This window comes from Chelonia mydas, chromosome 1 (assembly GCF_015237465.2).
Source record: "Chelonia mydas isolate rCheMyd1 chromosome 1, rCheMyd1.pri.v2, whole genome shotgun sequence".
Lineage (NCBI taxonomy): Eukaryota > Metazoa > Chordata > Testudines > Cheloniidae > Chelonia > Chelonia mydas.
Window position 1 is genome coordinate 130,354,974 of NC_057849.1, and position 22,230 is coordinate 130,377,203.

At 43.0% G+C, this 22,230-nt stretch overlaps 1 protein-coding gene across 2 annotated transcripts in view; it reads left to right on the plus strand.

Moving 5' to 3' along the window:
* CLCN4 (chloride voltage-gated channel 4) overlaps nucleotides 1–22,230 on the plus strand; it is a 54,666-nt gene that overhangs the window by 10,744 nt on the left and 21,692 nt on the right. For both annotated transcript variants that reach the window (XM_007060194.4, XM_037900010.2), the window contains exons 2-5: nucleotides 7,509–7,660; nucleotides 10,689–10,788; nucleotides 15,674–15,861; nucleotides 21,428–21,550. In XM_007060194.4, the coding sequence (XP_007060256.1) occupies nucleotides 7,517–7,660; nucleotides 10,689–10,788; nucleotides 15,674–15,861; nucleotides 21,428–21,550 (555 nt within the window). In that variant the 5' untranslated portion in view covers nucleotides 7,509–7,516. The remainder of the gene's footprint in view (nucleotides 1–7,508; nucleotides 7,661–10,688; nucleotides 10,789–15,673; nucleotides 15,862–21,427; nucleotides 21,551–22,230) is intronic.

Below are 22,230 nucleotides of genomic sequence, written 5' to 3' on the forward strand. Positions count from 1 at the left end.
AGCAACAACCTGGCAGACCACCTGACCAGACAACTGGTGATTGCTTACAAGTGGTCCCTACAGAGATCCATCATAGAACCAATATCCCATGGCTGGGGGTTCCCAGGACAGACTGTTTATCACTGAGGTTAATGCCAAGTGGCAGAATTATTGCTCTAAAGGAGGTATGAGCCCAGGCTTATTGCCCAACACCTTCGTTCTGCAGTGGAGCCCACACCTCTTTTATGCCTTGTCACTGTGATTCCTGATCCCCAGGGTGATTTCCAACATCAAAAGAAATTTTTCGTGTAGCTCCATCCTAGGTAAGACAGTTTTGGCTGACAGACCTGATGCAGACGTCTGTTCAGCAGCTGATCTAGTTCTCACACTGTACAGGCTTGATCTCACAGCACTATGGTCACATACTCCATACAGAGCCGAAGTCTCTGCACCTGACATCCTGGGTGTTGGCTCATTAAGTACCATGGACAGGAACTGCTCTAGGCAAGTCCTAGAAATCCTGCTATAGAGCAGGAAGACATCCACCAGAGGGATTTATTTATCCAAATGGATGGGGTTCTAAATTTGGCTGGCCCAGCAGAGCCACGTATGCTTTGATACCATGGATCTTCGACTACTCGCTGCATCTGTAGCACTCTGGCAAATCATTCTGCTCCATCAAGTTCGCAATGATCTTAGGATGCCGTCCACCAGTACAGTCATGCTCCATCTTCACTCACTGGCAGTATCAAAGTTCCTCAAGAGTCTGTTATGTACATACCCACTGGTTAGAGAACCATGCTCCTGGGACCTCAGCATCATCCTCTTGAGACTCATAGGCCTCCATTCAAATTCCTTTCAGAATGCTCCTTACTTCATCTCAGGCTGAACACTGTCTTTCTACTGGAAAGCACTTCAGCAAGGAGATTGAATGAGCTTTAAGCACTTAAATGCTGACCCTCCTGACATGACCTTTCACGGAATGAAGTAGTGCTGAAACTTCACCCCAAGTTCATCCCCAGTGTGGTCTCAGAATTCTACCTAAATCAATCCATTATCCTATCTGTTTTTTTTTCCTGGAGCCCTACACTACACTGGGAGAAAAGAAGTTACATACACTGGATGTTTCCAGAATCTTATGTCAACAGACCCAAATAATTGAGGCTGTCTCCTCAATTATTTCTGGCTGCAGTGGCCATTCCAAGGGCCGAGCCATCTCACTTCAAAGAATATCTACTTCGATAATACAATGTACCATACCGTGGAGAAATCTCAGGGCAAACTCTGCATGATAGCCAACTAGTACAGTACCACATTTGGCATAGGGCAAAGATAGGGTTCTGGATGTTTTAGGAAAGAAGATCGATACAAATATAAACAGCAGGAGTTTACAGTGCCACCTCAGTCTTCACCAGCCAGGTCCCTTCTCCCCTCAGTCTCATTTCTTTCTTTTGTTAAAGCACAAAATTAACTGAAGATAATAATGACTCAAAATCTGCAAGGGGCACAAATTCCATACAGCAAAACCAGATTATTATCTTTAAGACAAATAAGGTAACAATTGAAGCAATAAAGCATAAAGGTGACTTTTCTGTAGTTGATAGCAATATTGTAGGTAGAGAAGTAATTGAGTTACTGTGATATGTTGAAAGTAACTTGAAACTTGTTGGAATTTCATTAATAAAACCACTGTCTGCTTCTCTCTGATTTGGCCAATTAAAACAGAAAACAGGATGAAGAGAATGTACCATGGAACTAACATGTCTAGTTGCAATAAGCTACAGCCAAGCATTTTCCTTTGATGGCTTTTCAACTAGTTGTTTCCAGTCAATATGCTTTTCAGTTTGCTTTGGGCTGCAAGACACTAGTCTGTCCTTGCTAGAGCAAATATACTTTGCATCAAATCAGTCACCATCCTACCTAGAACACCATTTCACTGATACGTCCCTTCTAGCTGTGTGTGGTTTCTACATTAGCACATATTATAACAATGTTACAAAGCTGAGAGTTTGTCAGTATTTTCCCCTCTAAACATAATTTTCTCACCCATCTGTAAAACTTTGCTCCAGCCAAATGGCAATTTAGTATACAATTGGCTTTTTCTGGAGTACAGAAAGATGAATTCACCCACTTAAGAGTGCAGAAAAGCATCTTAAAACTCAAAAATTCCCTGTGGTTTTATAAAACAAAATTTTAACAAATGATGAGTACAATACACACAGAATTTGATGTGCTCATTTGCATATCAACACCCAGAATGCTCTTTTTAACATTGCTGTGCAGGTGTCTTGAATTCTGTCAGCTTGTTTGCAGGCACTGACCTCTTCTTTGTCAGCTTTACATAATAGGGCCTTCTGACTTTTTAATTTTTTTTAATTATTAAAAATAGTCTGGTTTATCAGAACATCCCCAGGGAAATGCTGCCAGTCAAATTCACAGTACGCACTTATTGAGGTTAGAAGTTCATCGGAGCATGCAGATTTCCTTCATGGATTGTTTTTAGAGCTGAATGAAACAAATGATCTACATGAAATTCTGTAAGGTGACTTCACAAGTGGTTGAAAGATTGTACTGAAAGAGTAGTTATCAATGGTTCACTGTCAAACTGGGAGGATGTATCTAGTTGGGTCCCACGGGTTCAGTTCTGGGTCTGGTGCAATTAATATTTTCATTAATGACTTGGATAATGGAGTGAAGAAAATTTGCAAATGACACCAAGCTGTGAGGGTTTGCAAACACTTTAGAGGACAGGATTAGAGTTGAAAATGACCTTTACAAATAGGAGAATTGGTCTGAAATCAGCAAAATGAAATTCAATAAAAATAAGTGCAAAGTACTTAGGAAGAAAAAAACAAATGCACAACTACAAAATGGAGAGAAAGTGGTGGGGTGGTAGTACTGCTGAAAAGGAGCTGTTATAGTGGGTCACAAATTGAATCCGAGTCAACAATGTGATACAGTTGTGAAACAGGCTAATATAATTCTGGGGTGTGTTAACAGGAGTGTTATACATAAGAGACAGGAGATAATTTTCCCGCTCAATTTGGCACTGGTGAGGCCTCCGCTGGAGTATTGTGTTCAGTTCTGGGTGCCATGCTTTAGGAAAGATGTGATGCTGAGAATGGGATGACCACCACTCTTCTCTAAACATCTAAGAGCATTTTGTTGGAGTCTGATGGTCTCGCTGTGATGGAAATGGAGCTAGGGGGGAGGGATAGCTCAGTGGTTTGAGCATTGGCCTGCTAAACCCAGGGTTGTGAGTTCAATCCTTGAGGGGTCCATTTAGGGATCTGGGGCAAAAATGGGGGATTGGTCCTGCTTTGAGCAGAGGGTTGGACTAGATGACCTCCAGAGGCCCTCCCAACCCTGATATTCTGTGATTCTATGCTGTAATAATTTATTACTATAATATGTTGACGTGGTTACTGAGATGTTCAGTGTATAAATATATTGGTTTAGTTTAATAAGAGCTGTAAGGAAAAACAAGCAGGGAGGGAAAAGAACAAGATAAGCCACCCCTCTAAGCAAACACTGAAGGGTTGTTAAGAGATAATGCCAGGATAAGAAAAGGCCTGAAAACCAGAAGATCAGAAAGAGTATATCAATTTAAAAAGGAACACACACTAAAGAGGAGCAGTTGTTTGGAGGTACTATATGGACCCAGCTAGGGTATCTGAAGAAACTAGGCCTACCTCGGTCGCTATCACAGGATGATAGGGCTTTAGGTAAGATACGTGCATGTAGACTATTGTTTTAAAATCCTTTTTGTCTATGCTTTGTTCCTACTGTCAAAATAAACAATACTTTGGTTTAAGGAGGTGGTTGGGTCACTGGTACACAGACTCCTGAGGGGAAAAATCACAGGCACTAACTCCAGTCAGACCTGCTGGGCAAGCACAGTTGATACACATTGTAGCTCAGGGTGCAGCCTAAGAGGGAGAGAACTGTGGACTTCTGCCCTCAGATTAGGTAAAAGCACAAAGCCTGCCTCCTGAGGGGATGCATTCACAGAGACCAGGAAAAGACAGAGGTGCAGCTGGACCTGAAACCATGACACTCGCCAACAATCAGGCAATGCGAATAAACATGCAGGTTAGATGGAGTGCTGATTGTCTATGAATAGATTATATGTGGTGAACTAGCTGAAACAGTGGGCAAAATGTTTTTTTTTTTAAATACTTACAGCTGTGTGTTCATTGTGAGAGTGTGATATCGACATACAGCACTGAGAATCTCTAGCAGCCAGGCACATACATTTACAGGTAACAGTAAATAATGGCATGGAACTATTTGACCATGGCCAACAATGTGATCACAAAACAAAAACACATTTAAATCTACAACTGGAGTCACATCCAGTTTATCATCCTTACAACTGTGGCAGGTCATGTACATCCAAAATTGTACTCTGCCGTCACCAAGTCACAAAACACATGGTCTTTGGTTATGAAGTGATCAGTGTTGGATGAGGAGTGGAAGGATGGTCCAGTGATTAGAGCACTAGCCTGGGACATTAGAGAACTGGATTCAGTTCCCAGCTCTGCCACAAGGTCCTGTGTGACCTTGGGCAAGTCACTTAGTCTTTGTGCCTCAGCTTGCCAGCTGTAAAATGGGGATAATAGAGTGGTATTACCTAATGGGTGTAGTGAGGCTAAATCCATTAAAAAATGTGAGGTGCTCTAATACTATGATGATAGGGGGCATATAAGTACCTGAGATAGATTAAGATGATAAGAGTTAAGTATTGCAGGAGAGGCTTTGCCATCTGTTGGGTTATCTGCCATTATTCTCAGTGTCACTGTTTAACTGCTACTTTTACTAAAAAAGCCAGTCCAGCAGCAAATTATTCATGCATTGCACTGCTATGTTGGACACCTGGTCTGGGTTTCATGTCCTTCCTAAGCTTTGGACTCCCTAGGTTGATTCATTTTCAGATAAACATGCCATGGTGCTTGGAAGATTATTCAATTACTGCACTTAAAAGACCTTCTATAAATTTGTCATGGTGACCTGCTGCACTCCCTGTAGGATTATGCTTTTTTTTTTTTTTTTTCAGTTTTCTGATTAGAGCAGATTGTCAATCTAGTATAAAAGTCCCTAACTGGCAGTGCTCAAAGGAACAGAAACTCAGAAAAGTGAGCTTTGGTACTTATGTCCTGTATGTTCCTACCACAAAAAATTAAAGGGATAGAAAAAGAGGGATTAAAATAATACAGTTTAAAATATTAGCAAGTGGACTGGGAGAAGCCGAGCACAGCACCAGGGACAGGTCTGCCACATTTCTGCCTGTTTTAATAAAAGGAATCAGTAAATTTCCTAAGAAATTCATGGAGGCCAGATTCTGTCTTTACCTGCACATGTGTAGCTCTCATTGACACACATGTGGGATTTGTGTGTTGATGTCTGATGGCAGAATATGATCCAAGGTGTTTAGGATTTTATTAACCTTATCTATCTATAGTAAAAGGACGTTCTTTCAGCTAAGGAATTCTAAATGCTGCAGAACTGCTCTGGTCAGGTTACCTAAGGATCTTTAAAGTCCATATTTACCTCCAATTTTTCCTTGTAAATTGCAATTGGTGTCTACAGCAGTTTATTTAATTGGTACCACCCCCACCACTTGTCAGACCTCATCAGGAGCAGGGGCAGTCTTTTTTGATCTATCACCTGAGTGGCCACATAGGAATCTGCACTTCCAGCAGAGTTTGCATCTTATATGTACTTGGGGAGAGAGATGTGCAGTAGTGCTGTGTGAACCTTATGCTTGGCTTGTGTGGGTTACATGAATCAAATATGGTTTTCAGGGCTTGGTAGTAATGGCAAAACCCTGCCTTCGAAGGTAACTGAGACCATCAGCCCAGAACTGTGAAAGTTCTGTGGAGCTGGGCTGAAGAAACCACCCACCCTGCTTACAGTCCTCCAGGGCAGCCTCTACCCTGCAGCCTCCTCCCAAGCCCTGTACTTACCATTAAATGTTTTCTGGGGGCTGGGTGAGTCCTGTCGCTTATATCCTGGAGTCAGGTGGCCCCTCTGTAATTCCTAGGGCTGCCAACTTTCTACTCACACAAAACCGAACACCCTTGCCCTACCACCTGTCCTACTCCTTCTCTGAGGTCCCCACCCCCTGCTCACTCCATCCCCCAGTCCCTTTGTTGCTCGCTGTCCCCATCCTCACTCACTCACTCATTTTCATCGGGATGGCTCAGGGGGTTGGGGTGTGGGAGAGGTTGAGGGCTCTGGCTGGTGGCGCAGGCTCCGGGGTGGGGCCAGAAATGAGGAGTTCAGGGTGCAGGAGGGGGCTCTGGGCTGGAAGGTGGAGTCAAGAGGGTTGGAATATGGGGGGGGGCTCTGGGATGAGGCAGGGGGTTGGGGGCTACGGGTTCTGGGCTGGGCGAGCGGGTTCAGGGGTGGGGCTAGAAATGAGGGGTTCAGGGTGTGGGAGGGGGCTCTGGGCTGGGGTAGGAGGTTGGGCTGCAGGGGGGTGTGAGGTCTCCATCTGGGGGTGTAGACTCTGGGGTGGGGCCGGAGATGAGCGGTTTGGGGTGTAGGAGGGTGCTCCAGGCTGCAGCCAAGGGGTTCTGAGGTTGGGAGGGGGATCAGAGCTGGGGCAGAGGCTTGCGGTGCAGGAGGAGATCGGGGTGCAGGCTCCTTGTAGCACTTGCCTCAAGCAGCTCCCGGAAGCAGTGGCATGTTCCCCCTCCAGCTCCTATGCAGAAGCGCAGCCAGGCAGCTCTGTGCACTGCCTGTCCACAGGCACCACCCCTGCAGCTCCCAATGGGAGCTGCTGAGCTGGCACTTGGGGCTTAAGCCACATGCGGAGCCCGTGGCTGCCTCTACACCTAGGAGCTGGAGAGGGGCATGCCACTGCTTCCGGGAGCCATGCAGAGCCACGACAGGTAGGGACCCTGCCTTCGCCCCACTGCACCACCGACCAGACTTTTAACGGCCTGTTCAGTGGTGCTGACTGGAGTCTCCAAGGTCCCTTTTCAACCAGGTGTTCCAGTTGAAAACCAGACACTTGGCAATCCTAGTAAATCCCCTAGATCTTCAGAGTGATTATCATGTTATGAAGATTTGTATGATGTGCTTTGAGTGTCATTTTGTTTTGCCATTATGGATAGATAGAGCTGGGATTCTAGGTAAGTACCACCACTTATTTTCAAGTGTGGCCCCTTTGACTATAAAGTGTCCTGCAAGCAGCTAGTTTGTAAGGCTATGCTTGCTTTTTCAGACATGGTCTGATGTGCACCATTTCAATTGAATTCTGAAACCATCCTGGTTTAGTGGACTAGGAATTCTATGCAAACATTTTGCTCAGGGTGAATGTATTTTTTCTGTTGATGCAGGCTTTAGAAACCATTACTTTTCATACATACTAAGCTCCTTTAAACAAGAACTGTTGTCTTAGGCTCCCACCATTCTTGCATTGTGTGTGTAGTGGCAGCTCGAGGGTTTTCTGAATAATTTTGTTCTGAAACATCTGGAAATGTTGCATGAATTTTCTAAATTTGTGTTTTTAACTCCTACAGGTACTAATATGGTTAATGCAGGAGACATGAATGGTTCTGGTAATCTGATGGATTTCCTGGATGAGCCTTTCCCTGATGTTGGGACATATGAGGACTTCCACACCATTGATTGGCTGAGAGAGAAATCACGTGACACCGACAGACATAGGAAGGTAAATCAAATCAAGTCGTCAACTATGATCTTTAATTTCAAAAGGTCAGACTTTGGGAAATTAAGGGAATTATTTAAAAATGTCAGCTGGTCTGAGGAGCTCAAGGGCTTAAATATGGAGGAGGGCTGGAATTTTTTCAAATCAACTATACAAAAGCTATGGGAAATTTGCATCCCAAGTAAGGGGGAGAAACTTGGAGAGAGGTTGTAGACCCACCTGGATAAATAATCCCCTCAAAAAGGTTATTAGGAGTAAGCAGACAGCCTATAAGGAATTGGAAAAGGTGTTAATCAACACAGAAAACTACACTACGGAGGTTCAAAAATGCCAGAATAAAGAGAGAATTGCTAAAAGTCAAGCTAAATGAGTTCTTTCCAAGTAAATTAAAATAAATAATGAGGTTTTTAAGTTATATAACTAGAAGTAGACTAAGGAAGGTTGAGGTTGGGCCACTTTGCAGTGTGGATGGGAAGGAGTTGAAAGATAATTAAGGTATGGCCCCAAAACTAAATGAATACTTTGTCTCGGTTTCAATAATGATGATAATATGGAACGTGGGTATGAATGCAGTATGACTGATGGAAATGAGTGTCTAGAAATAGAAATGGCCACATCTGAGGTGGAAGAAAAACAGAAAGAGCTTAATGTGCTCAAATCCAGGCATACCAGACAATTCCCACCTCAGAATACTGAAAGAGCCAGCACATGAGATTGCTAGCCCAGTTGCAAGGATTTGTAATAAATCTATCTTTTCAGTGATCTGGGCAATTACAGACCTGTTAGTCTGACCTCAGTAGTGTACAAGGTTTCAGGAAGGAAAGAATAATTAAAGTCATAGAGGTAAAGGGGATGCAGTGTAACAGGGTTTTACCAAGGGTAGATCAGGCCAGACTAACCTGATTTCCTCCTTTGACAAAATAACTGACTTTTTAACTATGGGAAATGCAGTAGATCTAATATACCGGTACTTGGACTTCAGTAAAGCATTTGGCACTGGGCCATATGGGAAATTATTTCTTAAATTAGGGATCGATACAAGCATTGTAAGGTGGATAAGAATTGGCTAAAGGAGAGCAGGCAATGGGTTGTGCTAAAAGATGAATTATCGGACTGAAAGGAGGTTACTAGTGGAGTTCCTGGAGGATCAGCCGTGGTCCAATCTTATTCAATATTTTTATTAATGACTTTGGCACAAGAAGTAGGAGTGTGCTAATGAAATTTGCTGATGATACAAAGTTGGGAGGCATTGCCAATACTGAGGAGGATCAGAATATTACATAAAAAGATCTGCATGACCTTGAAGACTGGAGTGATAGAAATGGGATGAAATTCAATAGTACAAAGTGCACTTAGGGTCTAATAATAAGAATGTCTGCTTCAAGTTGATGGCTCATCAGTTGGAAGCAACAGAGGAGGAGAGGGACTTGGGTATGTGGGTCAATCTCGGGATGACTATGACCCACCAATGTGGTGAGGCTGTAAAAAAGGCAAATGCGATCCTAGGATGTATCAGGCAATGCATTTCCAGTAGAGATAGGTATGAATGCCATTATACAAGGCACTGCTAAGACATCATTTGGAATACTGTATACAATTCTGGTTACCCATGTTAAAGAAAGATTAATTTAAACTGAAAGACATGCAGAGAAGAGCTACTAGGATGAGCAGGGAAATGGAGGGCCTATCTCATGAGAGGAGACTGGAAGAGCTTGGATTGTTTAGTAAAACGAAGGCTAGGAGGGGATATGATTGCTCTCTATACATTCATTAGGGGGATAAATACCAGGCAAGGTGAAGAGCTATTTAAGCTAAAGGACAATGTTGGTACAAGTACAAATGGATATAAACTGTCCGGGAACAAATTCAGGCTGGAAATTAGAAGGTTTCTAATCATTGGTGGGGTGAGGCTTTGGAACAGCCTCCCAGTAGGAGTTGTGGGGGGCAAACAACTGAACTAGTCTTGAGAGAGATGGACAAATTTATGAGTGATGGAAGGGGGTAGGGCTCAATAGCCCTGAGGCTCACTTCTGCTCATGCATCAGGGTTTCAGCAAGCCACTGGCAAGGGTCAGGAAGAGATTCCGCCCTCCCAAAATGTATTTTGGAAGCATTTTTTTTTAATCTCCATCCTCTGAAGTATCAGGAGGTGGCCTGGCTGGCGATGGGCCAGGGCTCTGAGATGGTACCAAAAATGCTCTCTCTCATGTACTTAGCTGGCTGGTTCTTGCTCACATGCTGCATGTCTAATTGATTGCCATATGTGATATTAGAAAGGAGTTTCCCCGCAGGCTAGATTGGCAGTGCCTATTGGGTTTTTTTCACCTTCCTCTGCAGCACGGGGGTGCAAGTCAATTGCCAGAATTACCTGGAAATATCTCACTTAATTCATTTCCTGCCATTGCAGAGGCCTTGGGCATTGGTCCATCTCACTCCCTCCTGTTCTTTCATGGTGGCACACAAGAGTCTAGTCTCCTGTGGGCTGTCATCCTTTAGTTTAATTTCAGTTGTTGGGTTTAGCGTGTGGGTGGTGTTGGTGTCCTGTAATATACAGAAGGTCAGACTAGATGATCTAGCGGTGCCTTCTGGCCTAAAACTGTATGACTTTATGTAAGAGATGCAGACTCAAGCACAAATGCACTCATCAACAAAAGCCCAAGTTATAGCCATCCGTAAAGCAGGAAAATGTTGTTTTCAAAACTGTTGCATCTCAGCTCATTGTGCACTCCCCAGTTCTTGAGCAGGACCTACAAAAAGATGGTCATAATTTGCCTTTCATTGCTCATGATTTCATCTGTCAATATGGGGAAAAAAAAGAAGAAAAACCGTATTGAATCTGGTGGATTAGAGCTGAAATAATAAATAAAATTGTTAAGGTTGGACAAATTCACTTTAAACAACTTGATCCCGAGCTCTGTAAAAACAATCAGTCTTTTTAGTGTTCAGTCCATCTGTGTTCAAATAAGAGTCTTGCCTTGTAGATGTGACACAACAAAACCGACTTTTATGAATCAGTGTATGTATTTTTTCAGATTACAAGCAAAAGTAAGGAATCCATATGGGAGTTCATCAAGAGTTTGTTGGATGCCTGGTCAGGATGGGTTGTAATGCTTCTCATAGGACTTCTGGCAGGTATGTGCATAATAGCAGCAGTGCTGCGTCTGGAACTCTCTCTCTCAGTCTTCCTGCAGAGCCCTCTGCTTATGTTTTACTTACTTTGTCTGGTCCCCAACTTTTCGAGGTGGATGAGATAAAGAGAGAGTTATGTACCCACACAGTTTTTATGCTTCACTTGGAAAGTCTCACACTGAGTGCTGACCTAGAAAAATTGCTATTAACAAGTAATGTGATTTTTGTATTGCTTTTGAAAACATGCCTCTGAGTGGAAGTGCCTTACCCTTGATGAACTGTTTTGACTGTCTCAGCCTCTGATTCACATGTTCCTTTCTTGATCTTGTGAATTTAATTCCAGGGATAGATATTTTGATGCAGGAGGAGAGTACTATTAGAGTACAATGAAAATATAGTTCTCTGATGCACTAGATTCATTGTAGACCGGGTTATCTCTTTATACATGCCTAAAAAGGGGCGGCGGGGGGGAGACCTGACACACAACCAATTTCAGACTGACTTCCAGATCTGCTCACAAGCCAGACAGACATTACATATTTAACAACAAACTCAGATGGGAAATTCATTAATTTCCTGAATTGCTCCTGTCTCCTGCTCAGTTTAGCATGTCTTCCAGTTGGAAAGCTGCTCTCATGTTACCAACCTAAAACAGCGGCCTTGAATAGTTTTTATGCTGTCTCGGTTATGTCAATGTGATTATGACTGCTAGGAAACAGCATGATGCCAAGTTTTACACGCCATGTTCTCACCAAAACTAGTGTGAATCTCCTGGTTTAACAAATGTAAAGTTAGCACATTTAATATCAGTGTTTAGAACTGCGAGTGGAAGCTGTTCTGGAACTTTATGGCTAAAGTTATCTGGAGCATTTTTGCTGAAGTGAAATTTTGACAAAATATGCTGTTTCATGGAGACATATAAATTTACACACAACTTTTGTTGGGAAGATATGAGACACCCACACCCACCCACCCCTGGGGATTAGAGTACCGGCCTGGGAAATGTTCAAGTCAGTGCTCTGCCTGAGTTGGGATGAAATAGTTCTGCTCTGAATCAGGGACTTGAACCTGTCTCCCCCACATTCCAAGCCAGTACCCCAATTACTCAGCTATACAGTGAAAACATATGCTCGTTCACTCTCTCATTCCAATGTGGAACCAAAATATTTTGAAACCTCAAAAGTTGATGCCAAATGGAATTGTTGGCCTTCAGGTATGTCGTATGGGTATGTTGAGGTTAGGTTGGAGCTAGTTAACATGTTAACTAACTCTACCCTTTTCCCTAATGTGGATGAAGGTTAACACCTTTTATCTCAACTGGCTACATTGAAATAAAATATGTTATTCTGCACCTATGCTAGGGAAAAGGTTGTTGTTAGGTTGGGCTTAGTTAATAGATATGAACTACTCACAGACATATACCTTACCACTTCTTTGACTACCGTACACCACAGACAACACACAACGCGTTTAATTCTGCCCCTCTAGGGAAATGTGCCTTCCAGTATCCCCTTTACCAAACAATCCTGTCCAAACACATCAGACTACCCATCAAGATTGTCTTCTGCACACTTCTTCATCACGGTGGTGGCCTGATGTAGTAGAAAGAAAAGACCAGTGGTTAGGGAACTAGCCTGGAGCCCGAGAGGCTCTGCCACAGACTTCCTGTGTGACCTTGGGAGAGCCCTGATTTGTAAAGGTGTTTAGGTGTTGTTTCACTCAGCATTGCAAGGCCTAAGGGATCTAGATGGCTAAGTCCCATTTTCAAAAGCGATTTAGGCACTTAGGAGCCTAAGTCTCACTGAAAGTCAATTAAACTAGCTTGACTTTCTGAGGTTTCCAAGCAGCTGCATCTCCATTGACTTTCTTGGAGCGGTGAGTTTTCAGCACTTACGGAAATCAGGCACAAGGTTTTCTGGCTCACAGGGCTCTACCTAACCTATTAGCCCATAGTACTGCCCAGGCCGGTCATTCAGTCTTTCCATGTCTGTTTTTTTATCTGAAAAATGGTGCTACATGTGTAGCACTTTCATCTGTTAGCAGATCTCAAAGCACTTGACCCCAGCAGCCTCGTTTTACAGCTAGCATAACTATGCAGTTTCCTCAGAGGCACCATAGTGTAATGGATGAAATGTGAGCCTATCACGTCAGAGGCCTGGACATGTGTCCCCAGCTGTGCCACAAACTTTCTTGACCTTGGGCAAGTCACTTTATAAGGTTAAAAACAATCTTATAGTCCAGGGGTGGCCAAACTAAGGCTCACAAACCACACGCAGCTCTTTTACCATTAAAGTGAGGCTTGCGGAGCCCTCCCCCTCCCATTCTTCACCTACCAGACTGGGGCGGGGGAGCTCAGGGCCTCTGCCTTGCGGCGGGGTAGCGGCTTTTGCCCGGCAGGGAGGAGGGTCTTGGGGCTTCAGCCCTGCAGGATGCACCTGCTGGGGGTCATGCTGAAGCCCCGAGCCTCATCAAGTACCTCCTGAGGCAGGTGTGCCCCGCTCTTGAACTTCTGAAGATTGTCGTATGCAGCTTGGAGGGCCAGTAAGTTTGGCCACCCCGACATAGTCCTTATTTACTCCTCCTGTGAAGTGACACGAGTATTGATTTACCTGACAGGGCTTGGTGGAAGGCTTCACTAAGGATCTGTCTATACTGCACACCACAGGCAGCAGCATGTAGGGTACGTGTAGCTACATGCCTCAGGGAAAAAGCAGGCTGCATCCACACTGAGATGTGTAGCTACAGGTATCAGTGAAAGGCTCTGGCGGGCGGGGGGAGGCAGCGGTGCCTTAGTCTACACTGCTATTTATACCCATGCTGGGGTGTGTGCATAGTGTATGTACTCGACATGCTGCCAAAAGCAGGGTGCAGGGTAGATGTACCTTAAGCGAAGCTTGGGAAGTGTCGATAAATATGGAGGTCCATCAGAGGATGAGGTAGGGACTGAACTCTGCACATTTTGGACAAGGCAGAGGTTTCCTTGTGCCAATCCCAGGTCTTGTGTTTCCTTGAACCAGTTAGAGATTCTGATCAGTAGGAGGTTTTTCAGAAAATCATAGCGCTTACAGCGAAACTCACTTAGCTAGGCACATTGAGGTCAGTAGCGTTATGGTGATTTACACCAACTCAGGATATGGCCCACCGTTTCTATAGAAACTTGAGCAACTAGAAATGACAAGCCACAAAAAAACCCAAAACAAACAAACAAACAAAACCTAACTCTTTACAAAAGCAAAAACTTGGATTGGCTACACCAGCTTTCCCCTTTGCTTCTCTAATGATCTCACATACCTCTCATTGGCATATCTGTGTTCCCCTTCAGTTTGGAGAGAGATTCTTCCCATATCACATGAAATCCTTCATTGTTGTCATATGGCCTTATAGTGGTGACAAGTATTATCCCTCTTGCTGATGTGACAATAAATGTGATGTACTTATGAAGTTATTGCAGAACCTTTCAGTTGTCTTTAAAGAGTTTGTTTCTAATTTAACTTTTGAATACAATTTTAATAGTTTGTCAATGACAGCATCTGGAGACATCAGTGTAGAATAAGTCCAAAATAGACCCTCAGAGATATGAACAGCTCGGGAATGGAGGTTGTTCATAACTCTGAAATGTTCATAACTCTGAACAAAACGTTATGGTTCTTCTCTCAAAAAGTTTACAACTGAACATTAACTTAATACAGCTTTGAAACTTTACTATGCAGAAGAAAAATACTGCTTTGAACCATCTTAATTTAAATGAAACAAACATGGAAACAGTTTCCTTACCTTGTCAAATCTTTTTTTAAACTTTCCCTTTATTTTTTTAGTATGTTTAACACAGTACTGTACTGTGTTTACTTCCCTCCCACACCTCCGTCTCTGCTGTTGCTTGATTGAATCCTTCCGGCTCCAAACGAGGAGTGTAGTTGACCAGGCAGTTCGTAACTCTGGTGTTCGTAACTTTGAGCTTCTACTGTACACCAGTGGACAGGCTTTCACAGTCTTATGCACAGTCAAATGCACTGGTGCTAAGGTGACTTCTCTGTTTTCACAATACTAGAGCTATGGCAGATTATGATGTTTGATTAGGAACTGTACAGGAAGGTCAAGATCTTCTCTGGGAATCCACAGCATAGGGCATATACTCAAGCATTGTTTGGCCACTGGATGTCACTGTTGCTCTATATAATTATTTGAAAAAGCTGGCTCCGGCAATGAAGGATGAAGTTCATAAAGAAAGTATTTTAAGGACATTTTTATTCTCAGGCTTGAATTACTATTAGGTATCTACATCAATGCCTAAATGGTAGTCCCATTGATCTTAATGACTAAACTATCATAAAATTCAGTAAATCAGGATTGGGCCTTACATTATTTGTATTACTTAAATTGCTCATTTTAAAGATCTGTGTACTGGGACCAACAGAAATGTGTGTGTCTGTGCGTGCACGCATATGCCCCTCCTCTCATCTACCATGTGGAACAATTTCCCTGATCCTGCAGTCTGATATGTATACATTGATTTCTCTGCATGTGTGAAGTCCCATTAACTTCACTGGTATGCCAGCAGTCAAATGGCACGCTGACATGGATCAGCTTGCAGGATTGCGGCCTGTGTCTGTATTTGGAATGTGATGTCCCATTTTATCAGGGGCAGAGCCAAGATGAGAATTATGGTGTTAAAAAGAAGCATTGCACAGTAAAATGTAGAAGAAGAGAGGACATTTTTGGAGAAGCTCAGTTCCTCCCTACTAACTCACAGCTGTTCAGTCTAATTATTTGGCCCATTTTTATGCTCCTATTGTAACTGGTCCTTCAGATCATGTGTTTTGTTTCAATATAATTAGATTAATATGTGTTCCACTTAACTTTATTTTTTATTTCCTGATCTTTTTTTAAGGCACGTTAGCTGGAGTTATAGATTTAGCTGTAGACTGGATGACAGACCTGAAAGAGGGTGTCTGCTTATCTGCATTCTGGTACAGCCATGAGCAGTGCTGCTGGACATCTAATGAAACCACATTTGATGACCGGGACAAATGTCCCCTGTGGCAGAAATGGTCCGAGCTTCTGGTAAACCGGTCTGAGGTATGCAAGACCTGGTTAGGCTGTAGACTGGGAAATACTAACCATTCCCAGATTATTCTTCCCCCCCTCCCACTACTCTGTGATATTCTCTTCAAACAGTCTGTCCCCCAACCCCCGAGGTAGAGTTATGAACTGCCAATATTGTTACCAGGGGTTCCCACAAACATTTTCTGCTTAGCCTGTTATAAGCCCCAGGTCTCGAGTGTGTGCGTGTGTGCTGCAGAGACAAAGTCTGCGAGAATGGGGAAATCTCTTATTTCTATTCTTACTAGAATAAAAGAATTACCTCATAACTAGATCTGGGTGAAAATTTTCAGACAAGTCATTTATTTGCTAAAAAATGCGGTTGTGGTCAACCTGAAACGATTAACAAATTTGACCCGATTAGTTTCGGCTCAAAAAACTTTCTCCAATCTCTCTCTTTCTCTGTGGAGAACAAAGTATGGGAGTATCCTCCACCAGCCATTTTTAAAAAAATACCTGATGCTTGCTGCAATCTCATCCATTCAGGAAAAAAGTGTTTTGGATGTGCTGTTACGGGCTTCTGGATAAGTCATCTTTCGTTTAAGGGATTTAGCGGAATAAACAGAAGGTTTGGCTCCACTAGGGAGAATGCCACAACCTTCACTTTAATTTGGCAGTGGAATTTTAACCTGCAACTCCATACAGTCTCTAAGAACCCTGTCATTGCTGTACAACAACAGATTGGTCATTCTTAGTTTTAGCTGGACTGCACTGTCTGTGGACACGCATGGCCTCATTTTCCAGAGGGGATGTCTCATTGACTTCACCGGCACTTGTGTGTACATGCCGCGCTGTTTGATACCAAGCAAGAATCTCTCCTGTACAGTGGGTGATACACAATGTAATGCAATTTGCATGGCATTTCAACTGTCTTAGTCAGTATTTGTAGACTGATAGTTGTTTCTTAGGTTTCAGAGTAGCAGCCGTATTAGTCTGTATTCGCAAAAAGAACAGGAGGACTTGTGGCACCTTAGGGACTAAATAAATAAATAAATAAATGTGTTAGTCTCTAAGGTGCCACAAGTACTAGCTGTTTCTTAGTAACATTAAATAAACATTGCCCCAGGCTAAATTGCTGAACTGGAGTGAAGTTGTAGATTATTAGAAAATCCCTGGATGGAGAAGAGGTGGGAAGGAAGGAGCGTTGCATTAAGCATAACAGCTGGATGGGTGTTTTAGTTCACACGTAGTTAATATTTTCACCATATTCAAGCTAGGTTTCTGATCCTTAAGGATTACAGTGAAAATAACTATTAGTTTGACTTGATTCTGGCAACTCCCCCAAACCAACGGAGCTTCTAAGATCTGCAGTCTTCCCCTGTCTCACTGACTTCTATAGTCAGTAGATCTAACTGTATTAATATTGTTATATTATGGTAGCATCTAGAGACCCCAATCAGGCACCAGGGCCCCACAGGAAATGTACACACATACATCAGAAAGTCAGTCCTACCTCTGTACAAACTCTGCAGGCTTCTCAAAGCCTTGTAGAATTTCTAAGAACAATCAAGATTGATTTAATTACAGTCAGTACACAGAGAGATTTTTGTTCCCATTCATAAATTACTACACCTTGCAGAAGACATCCAAACAACAGACACAAGCACAGTGAAAAGAACTGGTTGCCTTGAGTGTACAGAGGGAACAATTCACAGAACATTTTACATAAAAAGTTCTTGGAGGGTTTTTCCCAGATGTAATATGTTCAGACTCTTCTATTTTATGCACAGCTATGGCTCTGCTTATCATATCTAACTGAATTTGACATTTTGGAGCCCTAGCTGTACATAGATATTGTTTGCAAAATCATTTCTTCCCTGTGGTTTTGGGCATCATGGCTCCTTTCAGCCCCTTAAATATGTTGCCACTATGAATTCTGACACATCCTATGGGATCTGTCAGTATTCTTTTAATTATAATATTTCTATGAAACCTCCCCCCCCCCCAAAAGCAGATTTGATTTAGAGAAAACATGAAAATAAATCAGTCTATGCATCAGACCATGTTTTCTTCCTGACTCCTTATTATACAGGTTACCTGTGTTGGCCATCCAGTCAACCCTGTGCGCTTTCCTTCTTCTATTCCAGTGGCTTTCAACCTTTCCAGATTACTGTACCCCTTTCAGGAGTCTGATTTGTATTGCGTACCCCCAAGTTCACTTAAAAACTGCTTGCTTACAAAATCAGACATAAAAATACAAAAGTGTCACAGCGCACTATTACTGAAAGATTGCTTACTTCCTTATTTTTACCATATTATAAATCAATTGGAATATAAATATTGTATATACATTTCAGTGTACAGTAAACAGAGCAGTATAAACAAGTCACTGTATGAAATTTTAGTTTGTACTGACTTTGCTAGTGTTTTTTATGTAGCCTGTTGTAAAACTAGGCAAATATTTAGATTAGTTGATGTACCCCCTGGAAGACCTCTGCATACCCCAAAGATACACATAACCCAGGTTGAGAACCACTATCCTATTCCAGTGCCATTCCTTTAAACAGCCAGCAGAGGACGCTGTAAAAGTAGGATACGCACCATCCTCCTTGTGGAGACTAAACTTGCCTCTGGTAATACACTGGAGCCATCTGTTTTGGCCTAGAGTGTTGACTCCAACAGTAGACCCAGAGGCTTAAATGTAAGCATGTGAGTAAGTGCCTTCCTGAATCAGGGTCTTGGTGATGGCAGCTAAAGGTGTGGCTGGGTCACTAGTACTTCCCTTCCGAAAGACTTTATTAATCTTTAGAAACTGTTATTTAAAGTTCCAAAAGTTTGTGACTATAAGTGTTCAGAAAAGAACTCAATTTTGCCTGTGACCACGTGTCTAGTTCATGGAGGATAGGTCCATCAATGGCTATTAACCAGGATGGACAGGAATGGTGTCCCTAGCCTCTGTTTGCCAGAAGCTGGGAATGGGCAACAGGGGATGGATCACTTGATGATTACCTGTTCTGTTCATTCCCTCTGGGGCACCAGGCATTGGCCACTGTCGGAAGACAGGATACTGGGCTAGATGGACCTTTGGCCTGACCAAGTATGGCCGTTCTTATGTTTATATGTCAAATTCAGGATGAATGTTATCCTGAGGGACGTAGTTGTGCAAAAAAAGTGGGATCCCAGTAGTCTGACCCAGTATAATGTAGTATGCGTATGTGTGTCTGTAGCAAATACCTAAAACAGATCTGCAGTTTTTACATCTGAGATTTGAAAAAGGAGTCTGTCAAAAGAAACAAATATGGTGCAGCTTAATTGAATTAAGAAGCAAAATAGCTGCTTTAGCCCAATGTTTTAGAGCCAAATTCTCACCACATGAGCTGGAACTGCTGCAGATTCACACTAGTGTAGCTGAGATGAGAATGTAGCCCTCTGCAAACTCAGACTGCAAACTCAGACTGTCCTCTAAGGCAGGGGTTAACATTTTTCTTTCTGAGGCCCCCCACCATCCTATTAAAAATCTCCATGGCCCCCTTGTGTCCCAACAACTGTTTTTCTGCATATAAAAGCAAGGACAAGCATTAGGGAGTAGCAAGCAGGGCAACTCCCCGAAACCCCACGCCACAGGGGGCCTCATGAAGCTAAGTTGCTCAGGCTTCAGCTTCAGCTCAGGGTGGAGGGGCTTGGGCCTCTGGGCTTCAACTGCATGTAGTAGGGCTTTAGCTTTCTGCCCTGGGCCCCAGCAAATCTAATGCCAGCCCTGCTTGGCAGACCCCCTGAAACCTGTTTGCAGCCGCCTTGGGGGTCCCGGATGACTGGTTGAGAACCACTGCTCTAAGGGAATAGTGAATATTACCATTGAGTCTCTAGTTGAAAGCACTAGGGAGAAGACGTTCATGGGGAAGTGAAATAAACATTCTTCAGTTGGAACAATAAAACTCCACTATGACTATGGATGGGTGTCCTTGATAAGTATGGAATTTATTACTTAAGTCTTGGGTCATGGGGGTTGATAACACTCTGCTCTTCTGCTGTTATCAGCAAGGCCACTCATTGATATCGTATTTGGATAGAAATATCTAGGGATATGCTAGAGTTAGCTATTGCTATGGCATGTTTGGCAAAGGGGGACCATCACGTTGACCTTGCCTGCTTTGTCATTCATAAGACTGGAAGATAGGGTTTTTAGCATTGAGAACTGGAACAGAATAGGAGTAGTTAACACAGACTTCCTTGATGGTCACACATGCAGCATGGTGTCCTCTTAATCCTCTGTCATCTGAAAAAGCACTCTCAGTACTTCAAATATAGGTTATGGACACTACTAGTCTTCACGGAGGCTTCCCTTGTCTCTGTTCTGGACCATCAGGCAGCGGAGGGAGAACCTTTAAAGGTATGCATCATATTGTCATCTTTAGACTGATAAATCACAGCTCCATGCCTCCGATTGGATCAGTCCATTATGGGCTCTTTTTTGGCTATTGGACTGTCTAAGTGGCTTTATTATTTGGAGGGGACACATCCAGTGGATACTCAACCCAGAAAAGGTCAAGGTCATGCTTGTGGGTAGGGAAGAGAGTCTTGAGGAAAACTTGGGCAGTTTTTGTATGTCCATTCCAGGGAGAATGGCATCACTAGAGATGGGCGTGGAACTTGGAATGTAACCACTGACTGCTCACTCCATAGTTACAACAGTGATTTAGAGTGGGTATTACCATTATCATCTCCATCCTGTCGGGAAAGCCCATCTCTTTATCTTGAGTCCAGGCCTCAGCATGATTGCTTATGCTTTTGTCACATCCAGGGTAAACGACTGTAATACACTCATAATTGGGCATCCTTTCAAATTGCTTTGGAGGCCGCAACCACTGCAGAATGTGTCCTTTACCTTATACCTTCAGATAGGAGTGAGGAATTCAGTTATACCCATCTTCTGTGAAGTACACTGGCAGTTAATACACCAAAGAATATAATTTAAGGTATCAGAGTTAGTATGGAGAGCCTCTTCATAATCTAAACCCTCAGAACTGGACTGATCATTTCGCATCCTACGTTCCTGCCTGATCATTACAATTAGCCAGGGTGATTCTGGTCTTGCCCCTTCTATTAAAATTAATGGAGAAGTGTTGCTAAATCCCCAGCTTTGAAAATCTCAGCCAGCGTCCCCAGAGAGGCCCACCACCGTCTCTCGTTGGCTGACTTTAAAGTACATTGCAAATCCCTCCTTTGGGGTATTTTTTTCTGGCTGTAACTGGGTTTGCCCCGGTGCTAGGTTTGCTTGATGTTGTTTGGACTGTGTATATGTGCTCAGCTTTTCTTTCAACTGTTCAAGTGTTTAGTTTGGTATTTTGTACAGTGTGTGAGAAGCTTACAAAAGACACCATGTAGATTGGTTTAAATAAACTAAGATGCTGCATCTGTGTATCTTTGCGGAGCACAAAAATGTGCAAACGTTCACACTTACTGAGGCAGAAGCAGCTTCAGTCATACCACTAGTGTTGCAGTAATTGAACAGAACCTGCTCCACCCCACTCCAAATCCTAATAGGAACATAAGGTTATTTCATTGCATTTGTCTAACAGTGTTTTTGCTGTTGTTTTTCCAGGGTGCAAGTGCTTACATTCTAAACTATTTTCTGTACATTATGTGGGCTCTATCTTTTGCTTTCCTGGCAGTCTCCCTGGTCAGGGTGTTTGCTCCTTACGCCTGTGGTTCTGGGATTCCAGAGGTGAGTTTCTTCCGGATGGATGCATATTTAAAACCTGAAAAATCATTTCATGTTCTAGACCTGTGCCATCATATAGCTATGCCTTTGGCAGATGAACAAGCAGAAGCAAGGCATTTTAATATTTTTTTTCCACCTGACATGTCTTTATATCATGCCTTTTGCCTAAGCTCTGTTCATTTTCCTGTCTAAATTCTTCATCTTAGACTCCACTCAAAGGCATATGCAATGGCTGCTGTTTTGGTCAACAACCCAAGGACTGAACTGGACACTCCCAGAGCTAAAAGCATGAACTGCTAGAACCTGAGCTAAAGATCCAAGGCTCCCTTACTGGGCTGTAACAATTCATATCATCTGTGGATTGGACACAGAGGGGGAGCTATAGTGCATACTCATCAGTGGGTTACACATGAATATTTGCCTGGAAGTCCACCAGATACAATTACATGTTCCAGTTATAAGGGAGAAGATAAAAGTTTAGGCCAAGATTTAAAGGGGGGGGCGCAAAAAAAAGGGAAGGGAGGAAGATTCAAGACCAAGCTTTCCAAAGTAACTAGTGAGTTTGAGCTCCTCAATTTTGGGGGGCCCACCATTTGGAATTCCTTTAAAGGATCTGATTTTCTGAAAACCAGGTGTGTCAAGCTGGGTGCCCAAAATTCAGGCAACCAAAGTCACCAGTCACT